Below are 16,810 nucleotides of genomic sequence, written 5' to 3' on the forward strand. Positions count from 1 at the left end.
GACGCAACCGCGCACTTGTGGGAGCATAATAGGAATCGACTCTATGCTTTTTTCCTTTTGCTACTGATGTCATGCCTTTCTAATTGGGCTTTTAGAGTAGAGAAGTTTCACCTATTCTATTGAAAATAATTGACAAAGGTGAACAGAAGGGAGGAATAATGAGTTCAAAAGAAAAAGAGTTCATTATAGAAGAAAGTGATTTAACAAGTGAATGGGAGGAAGACTTTGGTAAAGAGTTTGGCATAGTGTGCTCATTTGGGACCTAAGGAGCACTTAATGGAACAAAGGCAAGGAACCTTTACATGATGCTTGCTTCCCTACCCTACCAACATCAGATGCAAGCACATATAGGCAACCAAAATTTGATCACCACCAAAGTAAGAATCCCAAGTAAATAGCAATTCTCTAGACTAGTTCCATGAACATTTACATAAAGGTCTGAACTGATGTTTAGTACCTGTAAATAATTAACATGGTTCACTAGTAATTTTCTCTCTCCAAATTGGACTATTAATTCTAGTTCACTTCGAGCTATTGCAATTAATCCCAGGAATTTAAGAAACAGTGATTTTCTAAGAATGAAATAGAGGATTTTCAGTATATAATAAGTACCATATCGAAATAAATTAAGATGTATAATTTATCATAATGGAAACTAATAAAAGATTGTGAAAATCAAACTATTCTTCTCCCAAATCAGGGCAATAGAAGAAGATTTTGGGAAAATAAGATGCTGAGCGCATGCAACCAGACTATGCAATATTAACTGTCTTCTACAAGAGCCACAAATATTTTTAAAAGCAGTAGGTCCTTGAAAGACAAAAATATCCCCAAACACTTCTACTACTATCCAATTTATTTATATTTTGTGAATCAAAGAACAAGAGGAAGATAAAATATAGAACTTATGTCTATGGATTCTTTTGGTCAGTATACCATGCTTAAGTTATTACAAGCATGCTAACACTGGATAGGTAAGTTAGCTCAGCGATGATAACCCATCATTCTAGAAAAACAAAATTCAGAAAAATGATGCAGAAATCATAAACACAATGTCAATAGAAATAGGAAAATAAAAATGTTGAGCATGATGAAAACAAAATGGGATCCAGTTTTAGTGGCAAAGATATTAGATCCTCCTAGGAAGATACCCTTAGATAGATGAAAGTCCTGGCAAAAAAAAGGCAGCAGATTCCTATTAAAATGTTTCATCCCTTAGTTCTAAAAACTTGAAGTTGCTAAATTTTTTGGAAGCATCAAACTACAAACAAAATTTTATAATAAATGCAAGTTGGCAAACCTGCAAGAGTCATTTCATCATTGGTTTGGTGGATTGCAACTCCTTGTCCTGAACAGTTCAAATATAAACCTGATTGAACAATGCCACTTCTTCCAATTCACTGTGTGATGAAAATTTAATTGATAGCATGAGGTAACAGACCTGGAAATCTTGCTGTGACTAGATGGACTGCAGATCCATTATCTGCACACAAAAAATTGAATCAGAGTCAAACATGTTTCTGTAATATGATTGTAGTCATTCTAATTATTGAGATATCTGAACTGTCGAAATTCCATTCATGCTAGTTACAAGTGTTACAACATCAATTGAGAATACCAGAACCCAATTTATAACAAAATTTTGATTATTAAGTTACAGAAGTACAGAAGACATTTTGTTAACAAAATAAGCTCGAGGAATTAACACCTAATCATATTTAAGATGGCAATAAAAAAACTGAGACCACACATGTTAGAGGAACACAAAACGAGATCCACAGGTGAAGATAACTAGTGTTCTTAGGGAGACAACATCAATCTCCTTGAAGGAGATGGAGGAGAAGAATGAAGAAATGCTAAAAGGAATCATTTGATATAATAGAATTTGATTGACGATTCTTTAACGTAAAGATATATAGATACTTCTATAGTGGTTTGAATTCTAAACTCATTGGTTCATGATGGCCAAAACTAATCAAAATAATTACTAAAATTAGTATTATTACTTTTATTCTTAACTGCAGGCACAAGCACATAGCAAAAAAAAATTTCAACTAATTTCCTTGAGTACTAAGCCCTTTTGTCCTACAAGCTCGACTATGTTTTTCCACTTTCCTGATTCACAGTACAAATTTGATATTTCTTGACTGTGAGGGTGAGGGCGAGTGTGGTGTTAGAAAATCACACCAATTTGTAGATCCAATATATGAATGGATTCGTTCCTGACCACTTAGCTCACATTTGGTATGAATTTTCTTTCCCATACCCCAGGATAGGATTTAAATCTCAAACAAAGTCAATATAAGACATGACATTATGTAAGAGATGGGTTTCTAACCACCCAATGCCACACAATAATTAAGTATTACAAAGTGAGGTATAAAATTAGCAATCCAAAAAAAAAAAACCATAATTCTTGTTGTGAATTAGTGACTAAATGGGAGATATTGGATAAGTTGCAAGCATTATTTGGCACCTTTGTAACTTTTTAAATGGTCAACATAATGAAAGCTAATAGAGTTGCCATGCCGCTATATGAACTCAGTCCTACCAAAGGAAAGGGTCAATTTAGAGCATGTCATTTCAATTCGTATTAGAGTTCTGATTTGGTTTTATATTTTGAGTCAGTATTTTACTATGGCTTTATTACAAATTGTGCTCATTATATTTTGCTTTCATCAAATTTTCAAAGATTTTTAGCACCATGTGATATGGAGATCCTATTCAACAAAAACCTATGCCCATATGCAAAAATAATTAGTTGCCATGACAATTGAGCAGAAAAAAGAATACAATTGCTCCGCCATTTTTAATTGATATAAGCAGTGGAAGAGGACGGGAGATAGAGAAAGACCAAGATATTTGAAAACAATAATGGTGCCTGCTAGGATACGAAAGGAGTTGGGACTTGGGACTTGGGACTTGGGACTTGGGAGTTGTTTTAAGGGGATTTTAAAAAAGGTCAGGATATGGGTGTAAACAGGGGGAATGGGCAGGTGGAGCCCTTCGAATTAGCCAACCAAAAATGTCACAGCTTCGGAATGAGGTTGATGAGGGCAATCAGAGGAATTAGGAAGGATCGACTTGGTTCCTTCAACAATGTATTCATCGCTGTGGATAACAAAGGAATGAGATAGGGTTAGTCGAGTTTTGATAGTTTCAGACCAGGGAAGAGGGGCAGAGGGGGTTTTGGTTTTCGAATGGGGAATAGATGATAAGTAGAAATTTGTGTAGAAAAGAAAAATGATATGCATGAACAAATAGGCTAAGTATTTAGAAGCAGGGAAAATACTATAATCCAAAAAGAATAAATGAAAACATAAAACGCATAGTAACAACCCAAAAACTTGCTTGCCTTCACAAATACATCATATCATTTGCTACAACAGAATGTTGTTATAAGATCATATAAAGGGATTTAGAAATGTTATTTAAGGAACAGATGTTGATTCATTAGGCCTAATCAGAGTATTCTGATTCACAGCAGAAATGATATAATAAAACAGACAGTTCCTATAAAATAATATAGCCAATAAATTGAATAAAGATGCATATCAAGGACAAATAAGATTGCAATCTGACAACACCAAGTTGAATGGATACTATTGCAGACAACCTTTCTTTTCTGGAGGAGAATTTAGTGGACTATTCCTATGTTCCTCAATTTGGCAGGTATCGACAACAACATCTGGAATTTCTTGAAGAAGACGATTTCTCTCTTCTGGCATAAGAAGTTTTTCTCTTTTGTCAATATACTGAAATAGTGTAATACCCATTACCCAGAAATTGTCAAGGAGAAATAATATAAATACAATTTTCAATTTTAATTTATTCCACAGCATGAATGTGATATGTGCTAAAGAAGCAAGCAATAAAAGCAATTGTATAAACACTGCATATGATGCTTGTACATATTTCCACATTTGAAGGATATTCTCTACGCCATCCTTTTTCATTTGCTTGATCAATCAGTTTCTGTAACTTCAAAATTTCCTTGTCAATCCACTGTAGGAAAGGAACTTAATCAACTTCATAGCAGGTAAATTAAAAGATATGAAATATAGACAACAAAATGATGGAGCTTGATATGTTGTATGCCCTCCTCGTGAATACATAAGTAATGGGGAACAATCTTATCACAATTAATGACTTAGGAACCCCCTTTAATTAAACATATATATTAGATTAGGGAAATTATAGGTCCAGATCCCTGTACAATTATATATTTGAAAGAGGTCCTCAGAACTCCCTCCTTGAGCTGGATAAGACATGATAGTAATGTAACATGTTATATGTGTATTCAATTCTAGGACTTCCCAAAGATTTAACTAGCAAGACTGCAAACTCATAATTGAAACTATAAAACAATGTAACAATCTACTTAGCACCATCTATCTAAGAAAATGACAATCTATCTCTGTGTTTGACCACTTATGAAAGAAAATTGGAGAGAATGTGCAAGGAAGGTTGATTCTCACAATATAGTTACATTAGTTCATTGCAACTGTTTGAGTGAAACAAACTCACATGTGACAAGAGTCATAGCCTATGTTTTGCATCTGTGCTTGATCTGGGTCATCTGGCAACCTAATAAGGCAATTTGGGTCTTGAATTTATAGAAGCACTAGCCCATTATACATCTATAATTTGAAGGTGACCGCAACCTTGACATAAGACACCCTTGCTTCGGACAGCCTTGAGGTATCAAATAACACTCAAAATTGACTTCCACTGGCCTTGACAAAGGAGATGTCAAGTCTATCTATGCTAGATAGTTCAATTTATTAACTAATGTATAACATTTCCTTATATCCGATAAGGACTCCCCTAGCATATTAGTCTGATATTCAAAGCCAAAATATTATTAGAATCGTAGCACTTTCGAAATTAGTCTCTTGAAACATGTCCAACTAGTATCTTCACTGTGAGATTGTCTGCACTTGTTGAGTAACCTCGAAGTTTAAAAAATATCTATGTATTCTAAGTCATTGGCATCGTGCTAATAGGTGGTAGACTTTCAACCTTGTGATGCATGTAATGCCTTCATCTGTAAAATAATCAGTTCTACATTGTCAATGAGAAGACTCATTTCCCAGATTGAGAATAATGTAAAAACTTGAGTAATATGTTATTTCTTATAGTACCAAACTAAATGTAACACTAAATTTTTGAAATCATACTCTGGGGATTATTTCAACCTACACAGATTTTTATGGAAAATCATAATTCATGATCTCTAACCAATGCACCAGTGGACATCAGGAGATAATTACCAAAGTGATATCAATATGAGAGACATAATGTCCTTGGCACTAGTAGAAAATATATTCATATAGCCAACATTCTATATATGTTCTTTTACCGCCAATCAAGCTTTGAGATTACGAACAAAGCAGATAGTTTAGCTATAAGCTCCCACTTGTACCCAACAACAAAACTTCTTTGAAGGACTTCAAAGAGAAATTAATTTCCATATGTTTGCAGTCTTTCATACTTGGACTTTTCATCAACCCCTCAACCTTGAAAATAGTTGTGTTGAACACTCGGATCCACATCCATGTTAGACACACCAACTCAATTAACATAGTTAAAATGCAATGATGTCATTTCATCTTCTATAACTTGTCACCGTCTTGGATTAAATATAGAACCTCTACGATAGTTTCAGGTTCGAAATGTTGAGTCATGCATGTGTTTTAGTCTTGACCAGAACGAACGATATTGAAACAGTATCGTGCCGATATTCTGATATACAGTATTAATAGTAAATTAGAGGCCAAAGGAAGAAAAAGATACCACAGTTACATACACAGTTAAATTCAATATTTGCTTTCCATCTGGAATATTACAATTTTGACGTTATATGGAGAGAAATTACAAAATAAAAAATAACAATATATCTCAATTTCAGTATTTAAGGGGTGTTGAGTGTTGATGTGCAATGATACTCGTCCAAGATTGGCACAATGACATAAGAGAAATTGTCTCAGTGTTGAATAGTATCGACTTTTGGTAATTTATTGAAATGATATGTTTCAACCATTTCACCGAGCAAAGTATGAGATTTCAAACCATGGTTTGAGGAACCTTGATTAATGTTGAAGAATAAATGAAAGTAGAATATTGCGATGACAAGGTATAGGATAAGTAATCGGAAAGAGAATGTGCAAGACAATACACTTATGAGAATGTGCAAGATCATACAAATAGAAAGGTCAAGGTAGAAAGCAGGATCCCATAATCAAGAAGGGTTTAGATCAAGGCTGTCAAGAGATCAAGATCCTACTAAGGAACAAAGAGTTGATAGAAACAAATAGTAGAGATAATAGGATCAAAGCATAGGATTATAATATCTTATAATTTGCTAAAATTTTGAATGTTATATTTCACATTTATGTTTAATTTTCAATTTCTAGAATTATTATGAAAAATTCAAAACTTTATGATTCTTATAGTATAAAAGCATATATTGAGGACTTATTGTATTATTATAAAAATACAAAGACCTAATTATGAATCTCTGGAATATAACGGATATATGTGTAGACAAGCCAGCCTAGCTATGTTGAGAACACAAAATTTCCCCTTCACATGCTATCAAAGTCGCTAGCTCTTATTCATGTTTATCATTGATTCATGACGAGGACTTATGTTCATTCCCACCTGCTCTTATGTGAGATATCTTTCTCCCTCTTAAGACAAACAAAAAGCATCAAACATACCCTCCCCTTATCTAATATCTCATAAATGGCAATTTCTTTGTTGAGCCCTTACGCTCACCCTGCAACCCTTCACCAAAAGCAACATCAAATGCCAATAACCAAGCACCCACTCTAACGTCAACATCTCTTCCTTGTCACTCTACAAAACTCCCTCAACTGAGAGCAATCAAGGGATCCTCTTGACACATTTCTTCCTTTTCACGACGCTGCTTTCGCAACCAACAACTTCTAAAAACCTAAACAACCTATTCCTGTGCTCACAACCAAATAGGTGTAGGTTGCCACTAGTGCTCGACATGCTTGGCCCTCATTACTTTGCTAGTCACTGTCTCAATGTTTAGTAGTACCTCCAAAATCATCCTTTGTACAACTAGCATATTAATTTCAACTTAGATTTAAAGACCAAGCTACCTTTAATACAAGATGTCATATTCTTTAGCTACTTTGACTTCCTTCCCTTTTATAGCTCATCAAAGTCATATATGCTCCATGACTATTACCATAGAGAAATTGAATAGAAAAATATGCATCTTGACTCCAACTATTAAAGTTTGATATACATACTTTGGTCAACTAAGTGTTGAAGTCGATGATGACATTGGAAATACACTGAATGGTGGTAAAACTTATATTTCCTCGACTACAACACCAGAGGTATGTCCATACATAAATAGCGCTAAACTTTAGCCAACGTCAAACTTGATATAAGGATAGCCAACTAAATAAAGCTCATGGTTATTATGATACGTGAGAGAGCCTAGCCAAGGTTGATCCCAATCAAGGTTTATTATACTCTTATCCTTCCTGTTACAGTTTTGATGCACCATACAATGATCCATTATATTAAAACTTAGGGAATTAGGTGTTAAAGCTTAGAGAATTATGTGCATCCGTATCTTGTATGTGTATTCGTTCTGGTTTTGGTTCTAGATCTAATGGTAGCAATCCAAGTCTAACTCTCAATGATAAACTAAGATATATTGATGAACAAATGAAAAAATTAGTTTCAATATCAGATGTCCAAAAAGAGTTATTTAATATAAGTCTTAGAAAAGTATGGGTTGATATCACAACAATGTTCAAAGAACCTATGCCCTCATCCACTACACGACACTTCTTTTGCTATTAACAAGGTGTAATTAATAATTGAAATATGATACTTTGTAACTTATTGCTCAAAATTCTATGCAAATGATTTTTTTAATTTCTATATACTATAAGTAAAAAAATAACTAAACAAGAATTATAAATTAAAATTCATTTAAATTCCGGCATGTGTGTACAGATTAGCATGATACTGTAAGTAATTTATCAATATGCTCTTACATAAAGAAAATAGCTAGTGTGACCGAATAAATCTCAAACTGATAGAGAATAAGAATGAGATCAATCACTTGTCAAAGTAGCACTAATAATTATTAGTCCTTTCCATGCAATTGTCAAATTCAAGATACTAGTTTTCATTATCCTATGTTTCTAACTCATCTTGAGTCATTAACCAGCATAAATCCAAAATGCATAAGTTCTATTTTTCTCATCCTTTCTATGGTAATAAACAACAAAAATACAATGAAAATTTCTTACAAAAAGTGGTTATATCCTCCAACAGGTGTAACAGTGTGCTTCAGGGTTTTAAGGAAATTGCATTATCAATAAAGGAAGAATATGGTGAACACTGTATCAATATGGAAGAAAGTGAATGTGTTCGACATGTGAATCTAAAGTAGACAATCCCAAAAGCTCTTGCAACAATAGGGATAGCCTTGCATCTTAAGTTCTTAGCATGGTGACAAACCAAAAAAGACAATGGTTGCAAATGACAAGTAGGTGGAGGAACAGAGGCAACGACAGAGAAGTGTATGCATGGGCAATTCTTAAAAGGGAGACACATAGATGTATGCTTCCCCCATCGTGATGGAAGGAGACATGAAAGGGTGACTCACAATTCCAAGAGAATAAATAAAGGTAGCTCAGATACCATTAATGGAGAATAATCTCACCAAAATCAATGGCCTAGGCATTATTCTACCAACATGTAATTAGATTAAAGATAAGTACAATTAGATCCTTGTACGTTACATACTTAAAAATAGATATACAACACAAATTATTGGGACTATAGTTTCTTCCCTTGAGATTTGCTTTAACTACAACATTTTGATGGTTTAGCAATACAAACTAAGTTAAATTTGTATTAGAGGCATAAGAAGCTTCAAACTCATGGATGGTCATTGACCCTAGAGAAGGAATTGAAGCTATGTGATGTTGTATTAAATTGTGTGTTGTAATCTTAGGTGTATTTTCAAATTAAATTGTATTGATGGTATGATTGCCTAGGTAGAGTTTCATTAGGGTTGATTTATGTTTTGAATCCTTATAACTTAGTGATATTATTATTGGGGTCCCCTCATGGACTTATGTGTCGGAACATTGTCAACGACCTATGGTTTCGTTTGTAGGGAGTTGGAGTGGAGGCAAGGCTTTCAAGGCTCGACCAATGACATGGTTAACTATTAGTTCAACTTAAGAGTGCTCAGGGGGTCATGCTTTTGTTAATAGCTTATGGCCAAGACCTTAGGGTAACTTATGTGGGTCATGCTTTTATTAATAGCTTATGGCCAAGACCTTAGGGTAACTTATGTGGCTCATATAATTTCTCAACCAATGTTAGTCGATTGGACATATTTCAGTTAACTAGAACTGGGAATTGGAACCAATTGACTAGATGATGTTTAATCATCTAGGAGATTTAAGGATTGAAATATCGTTCTGAGCCGGTCAAAACGGACGACGTTCCGTCTGCCAACCGGAACCGGCATGACCCGACACCAGCGGCAGAGGTGTCACACACCATAGCAGCCACGCCGAAGGGGTCGTGCAACCCCGACAATAGCACCAGAGATTACGACGTGTCACATTTTTTAATTAAAACTGAACTTAGGTTAATTGTCCCAAGTAACTCCTAGCTATGATAAGAATAATCCAAAGAGACTTAATTAAACTCTAATAAAATTATCTAATTAATTATATATTAATTTATTTTAATTCTAAAAATATATAATAAATTTATTTATTTATTTGTCTCTTAGCTATGTTATTATTCTTTTTAATGAATTCAATCAACACCTAACTTAAATAGATAGTCAAACATATTTCTTAAAATACTACTTGAATTATCACATTAAAATATATAAAAATTTATCTAAATTCTAAAAAAATTTTATATATTCTTAAAACTCTCAGATCACTACAACTGTAAATTTTTTTTGTTTAATTAATTTTTTATTTTTTAAATATGTATTTATTTATAAATAAACTATTATTAATAATAGTTATAAAATATTAAAAATTACTTCAAAATTTTTAAACAATTTTAAAAATTAATAAATATTAATAAAATTAAATATAAATTTAAAATAATCTAAAATTAAAATATATATATATATATAATTTTTAAACATTTCAAATAATTTTAGAATTATTTTTAACTTTTCAAATGATTTTATAATTTTAAATTTAGTTTTGAATTTTGAGAATTACTTTTTTTAAAAATATATATATAAAAATTAATAGGCATTATCTTATAAGATAATATTAAAATATAAATTCAACATCTCAAAATATAAAACATATTTAATAATCAAATATTAATTAAACTAATATACATTTATATTTAAAATTTAAAGAAATACCGAAACTATATCGGCATGATATAATACCAAAATCATATTGTTCCAGTCCGGGATTGAAACCTTGAGGAGATATGTTCAGCCAACTATGATTAGTATTGTTAGATTTTCAACATTCAAATTATATTCAAATAGTTAACTGGAACCTTGGTTCAGCCAATTGAAGTCATATGTTTCAGCTTTTTCCAAGTGAATGCTTGACCAGAGGATATATGAGGCTTTGAGTTGTTTCAGCCATTGAGACACACCATTGCATAGTCATTTTGTTGTGCTCTATTGCTACAAAAACGCCAAAAGAAAATCCACGAGCTTGTACAAGATTTGAAGGCTTCAACTTTTGTAATCTCTCCTCTTCTCTTGGTTCTCACTTCATCTCTTGATAAGAGCAATAGATTTGGTATTTTAGAGAAATCCCTTATTTGGGTCATTCATGAATCACTTGCAAGAAATCTAGAGTTGTTGTGTAGAGTTAACAGTCATTGTAGAAAGTAATAGGTAATTTGACATGATAGTATAGGTGTGAGAAGAACTTTGCCCTTAGAGGCCAAAAAACATAAGTTTGTGGTACTAGTATTTTATGATGAGTGGCAAACTTTTTCACCAATTATCAAAATGGGTTAACTAATATAACTATCATAAAATTTAATTGTTGTATTTCTAAGTGACCAAATAGAAATACATGTTCTTTCAAAGAAACATAATGACATACATGGTTCATTATGTCAGCATGAATACTTCTGACCTTCTCCTCAAGATCTGCCTGTCAAAACAACAAAACTTCATAAAAATAACATGATACAGGATAAGCTATACAAATTATAAAATTACATACAACCAGATGTCACTCGAGCAAAATAAAATTTTAGCAGGAATTCCATTTAAAATAGCAATCTTATTATCCAAACTAAACAGTATGCAACCAATAAAATAGGGATGGACTAAACTATGTATATGCATACGTAGGAGCCGTTCAAAAAGGATGATATCCAAATTGATGAAAGATGCACAACCTATGTCAGCCATTTGAATCAATAATCCATAAAGCACAAGCAATGGTTAATAAGAGAATTCCATTTAACCCCATTCGTCTGCCTCGGATAACTTGATGCAGAATACAAACAATACTTAAATAAATTTTGTCAATCATTTTCTCTCTACCGTTACTCAAGGATGTAGATCAATAAAATGACATTCTTTTTCCTTTGCAGAGTTTATAACCATTCATGCACATCTCATGAACGAACAGTATGCTGAGGGGATTACTGCTGTAACCTGTCAACCATACTCCAAATGCTCAATTTCATGGAACATCTTCCAATTTCACCAAAAAAGCAGATACCAAAAAGAGCTTAAACAATTTTAGAAGATTTAGTTTCAACAAAAACAAAATACGCCAAGAGCCAATTCTAATGAAAGACATTTGACATTTTCATAAAAATTAAAAACGCATATATATAAACCATACCATTGAATATCAACAGAAAACACTAAAAACCAAGAAATGGCCAGCACATGCCATTTTACTCTTATCCATTGCTTCAACTGTTGTCAATGCTAGGTACTCGATCCAAACCATCGCTTCAAGTGCCACACATGCCGCTTGAAATCAAGGTATCATCTGTATTGGGAAATACATATGTACGTCTCAGGCTCTTGGCTCATTTCCAAGCAAAACCAAATGGCAGGTGGATGAGGATTAGAGCCAAGCTTGACAGCACATTTGATTTGCTACGCTACACTGTAAGGAGCTTGAAGTAGCCAATCACTGATCATCACAGAAATTAATCTGGGTCGTCGCAGCACATCACGCAATGGCTACAAAAAAAACCCTGATCATTACAGAGAACATAAGCAGCTTTTCAATCAACAATAATCCTTTACTAAGGATCAAGAATGTACCCCTTAGCATAACCTCATACCCATTAAACTTCTTACTCTTTTTCTACTTCTTTCTATCCCTACTCTTCTTCCTTTGCTTCTCCCTTTTTTCGGATAAGTGAAAATGGAATATCATGTATCCAAAATATACAAAATGAAGTTTTTGGGTCTATCTAGATAATGTATAGATACCTAAAGACATGTATACATATATTTGCACACTTCTGAATATCCTTTCCACATTTAATTGTCCCTCACAAAAACAAACTACGATTTTGGGCTCTCCACACATAATGTCTCAGTGATGATAAGGTCAAATGACGAGCCTTTGTCACCGCCCTACTCCCACAGTAATGTTGTCCAAAGACACAAATCATCCTCCAATAGGTCAACATCTCTGGGCGCATTTAAAATCAACTTCAAATCCTCCACCATAGGTCTATAATAGAGGGGCACTAGAAGAACAGATACTCCTGTGTCTTTGGCACATGTCCGCAAAAAGTGCATTGTCAATCGTCTATATACTCCTTTCGATCTTTAGTGGGAAGCCTTAGCTGCGCCAGCATCCAAAAGGTGACTGCATGGCTCGGCTGAACGACAAGTTTCCACACTACCCGAGCCATGGCACCCTAGGACTAGAGAGCTTCTGAAGAAGTCGTAAGCCCGAGCTACTCCTCCATCCTATGCAAACCACTTGGCCAATCTTCGTCTAACAACCTCTAGGATAAGATCTCGTATGTGCAACAAGCGTTTGATCAGCGGGGAATCTGAATGAGCAACTCCCACGTCCACAGATCAATGCGACTAAAGAAGGTATGATGTATCCACTTGATCCATAATGCATCCTCCTTCTCTTGAATCCTCCTGAGAACCTTAGTCATGAGGGCTAGGCTCCACACCCGCAAGTCTCTAAATCCCATGTCACCCTCATCTTTCGATCTACACATATCCGCCCAACACATGGATGATATATGTCGACCTATCCTGATTGACACTGTTAAAGGATACTAGAACACATATTGTAAACTTGCTTCTGAACCAATTAACCAAGTGTAAACAACTGGAGTTCCTACTATAGGATCGACACTTAGTCAACCTCATTAGATCAACACGGCTCAACTTTGAACCCTTTGTCAATATCAAAACACAAATTTGATTATCCTGCACCAAACACCTACAATGTTTTTTTTTCTTTTGTATTGACTATTAACGAACTCACCGGACACATCGAAGATACAGTACTGTGATGTTAGTTGTTAGCAAATGATATTGTTTTAGTAGATGAGACCCGTGAAGGAGTAAATGTTAAAAAAAATTAGGCCCAGTAGAGTAAAAACAGAATATATAGAATTTAAGTTTAGTAATATGAGACGTAATGAGACAATTGTTAAGATAAGAGATGATGTAACGGGGAGCTTTAAGTATTCAAGATCATTTTTTAAAAGGATGGAGAGATTGAGAGAGATGTCTTAATACAATCGGGATGATTGAAACGGAGAAGAGCGTTAAGTATTCTTTGTGATTGTAAAGTACTTCTAAGACTAAAAAAAATTTTTACAAAACCGCAATTAGACGTGTTATGTTATATAGAGCTGAATATTGAGATATGACTTGAGTACATGACTAGAAGATAAGAGTTACAAAAAGAGGACATACAAGGATGAACAAGATAAGAAATGAAAATATTAGGAAAAAAAAGTCAGAGTTGCACCTATTGAAGGAAAACTCCGAGAGACACGTTTAAAATAATACAAATATGTATGTAGACGACAAATAGATGCTTTAGTTAGGCAATGTAAAAATATGACAAATGTGCACATCAAACCAAGAAAATCAAAAAAAAAAACTTAGTTAGCAATAATAAAACAAGATAAAATTTATTTAAATATAAATGATAATATAATAGGGATAGAGCTCAATGGCGTAGAAGGATCTATATAGCTGACCCTACCTATGGGATAAGACTTGGTTGTTGTCGTGTTCACTATTACTATTACTTATTTCAAATGACTAACTTAGCAACAATAGTTATAAAAGGGTGAGCCTTGACACAAAAATAAAGTTGGATAAGAGTTCAAGTTGCTTTCTTTCGTACGCAAGGGAAGAGTGGATACATTGACATTCACTTGAACCTCATGGACTAGTATAGCCACTTCTTGCACAAATTGGAAAGGAAATCCTGATCTTAATTTTCAGTAAATCAAGTGAAACCTATCTTTGATAACTCAGAATGGGTAGAAGATATAAAAAGGATGGAAAACACCAAGGGTAGATGCGGTTTTTTTCACTATGTCTACTTGGAAGGATGGATGATGTTAACTGCTGAATTTTATATGAGATCTCAACCTGTTGATTCCTGATTTGGTTTTATTTCATTGTTTTTTTCTTTTGTTCATATGATGTTTTACACGGTACAGTTTTCATTTTGTAGAAAAAGGTTATAATTAGTTTCAGCTAGTACATATAATTGCTCAAAGATCTCAACATGTTGATTCCTAATTTGGTTTTATTTTTCTATTGTTCATATGATGTTTTAATGGTCCTCATCACACTATCATCAAGTGGGGTACCTGTTGATAAGTGGAAATTACACCCCTGACATATGACAATTGAATATTATTTGCAAGTGCTCTTTTTTCACTTAGGAGGTAGACTAGAAGGATCACAATTTGAATATGATAAAACAACATCAATATCCATAAATGATTCAATTATGAATAATGTGATTATGCAAGCAGATTGAATCTCATTGGAGAAGAATATATAGTGTAATTTTAGTATCTTTGTTGGCTAAGGTGGGAGAGAAGATTTATTATAAATTGGCATATACTATAATATTTTTAGAAGATACCTTCCATTCTATTTTCTTGGGCGGGTGTGCATGTGTGGCTTGTGTTAAAAAGATTAATATAACCATATAGTCCTCAAGAACAACAAAATTAAAGTGGGTGTGTAGGGGTGATACCCTGCACACCCCTGTGGGCACCGAGTGCATGCAGGGGCTGCCCAGCACAACACTTACTTCTATATATATACAAGCTCATGATAGCATGGGTGCCCCTCATTACTTGAGGCGCATGGACGCCTCAAGTGTTTTGGATGTGAGAGACGCCTAGGATATCATGAGCCTAGATATATAGAGAGAAAGAGGTTGTTACCCTACTTACCTTGTAAGCACCATGTGTAATTTATTTTTTTTTAAATTTCTTTAGCTTAGACCCTAAACTCTCTCTCTCTCTCTCTCTCTCTCTCTCTCTATATATATATATATATATATATATTCTCCCTTCCCTAGCGCTCTTCCTTTCTTCTATCGTTTCCTCCCTTCAGGCAAACTCGTGTAAAGGCTATTTTCCAACTATTGCTTTCCAAGAAAGAAAAAACTATTTCCAATCCATTTCTTTCTGATCGCCTCCTTTCGAAGTAAACTAGATCTTAGTATAAAAATAATCCTAATGCTAAGTTCGTATACATACATAGAATGATGGAATCATTCCCGAAATATTTAACATCATAAATAAGAAGGATGCAACACCGATAACATCATCTGACACATAAACAAGACAACATTATCTGACACATAAACAATGAGCATCTTTAAGAAAATGAACACTGAGAACCTTTGGCTAACACCTTCTATAGTGCACAATAACAATTATCAGAAGAATATTAAGAAATATTTCGTCATAAAAGAAAAATTAGAAAAACACAGTGCAAAATATCAGACATGGGCATAGAGAAATATTTCATTATAGAGAATGGAATCTTGGAGGAATGAACTTACAACAGTAGGCCTATTGAAAACGCCTTTATTTGCTAACTTGCATAGATCTTCACATTCATCCTACAAATAAATTATGCAACTCTTAAACAAGCATAGGAGAATAAAGATATTATAATACGCATATGGACTTCAAGGTTAGCCCAACAAACCTTAAACAACATTCATAGACAACTAATATACCTTACGGAGTGTGATGAATTATGTTAGAATTTCAAAAGTAAATAGAAACATTTTTTTCAACAATACACATCCAAGTATTCAAATACCATTGTGCATACCTCCTGAAAGTCATCATCAGATAGCATATATATTGGAACATCCTTGTGCATATTGGATACACGTAGAACTATAGCTGTGGACATTTCCCCTATCTTGTATGTTTGAGAGACATTTTTAACACCTGTCAAACAGAAACATAAATTGTTTGCAATTCAGTTTCATATCATCCCTTGTCACATTTTTGAGATTTAGTAAGCTTGAGATCAATGAAAGGATTTACAATTAAAATATGTAGCTTTTTAGGTCTATACACCCTCCCGAGATTTAGTATCTTTCCTTTTACGGTTTTGATCTGTGGCCAAAATGGTAAAGTTTTGGTACTATAATATGTTGACACGTAACATACATCGAAACATGTTGAAACAATTCATGTGGATTTTATTTTTTTTAACCCCTACTTGGGTTTATTTCCTTTTAAAAATAGACTATAGCAATTAGATAGCAAATTAAATAAAATT

The 16,810-nt window shown here is 33.6% G+C and overlaps 1 protein-coding gene across 2 annotated transcripts in view; it reads right to left on the reverse strand.

Moving 5' to 3' along the window:
• LOC122046755 (uncharacterized protein At5g08430-like) overlaps positions 1-16,810 on the reverse strand; it is a 28,179-nt gene that overhangs the window by 2,517 nt on the left and 8,852 nt on the right. For both annotated transcript variants that reach the window (XM_042607611.1, XM_042607610.1), the window contains 7 exons: positions 16,352-16,473; positions 16,074-16,133; positions 11,121-11,171; positions 3,935-4,005; positions 3,617-3,765; positions 1,442-1,483; positions 1,301-1,348 (listed from right to left, as the gene is read on the reverse strand). In XM_042607611.1, coding sequence (XP_042463545.1) covers positions 1,301-1,348; positions 1,442-1,483; positions 3,617-3,765; positions 3,935-4,005; positions 11,121-11,171; positions 16,074-16,133; positions 16,352-16,473 — 543 coding nt within the window. The remainder of the gene's footprint in view (positions 1-1,300; positions 1,349-1,441; positions 1,484-3,616; positions 3,766-3,934; positions 4,006-11,120; positions 11,172-16,073; positions 16,134-16,351; positions 16,474-16,810) is intronic.

The sequence above is a fragment of the Zingiber officinale genome, chromosome 2B, assembly GCF_018446385.1.
Source record: "Zingiber officinale cultivar Zhangliang chromosome 2B, Zo_v1.1, whole genome shotgun sequence".
NCBI lineage: Eukaryota > Viridiplantae > Streptophyta > Magnoliopsida > Zingiberales > Zingiberaceae > Zingiber > Zingiber officinale.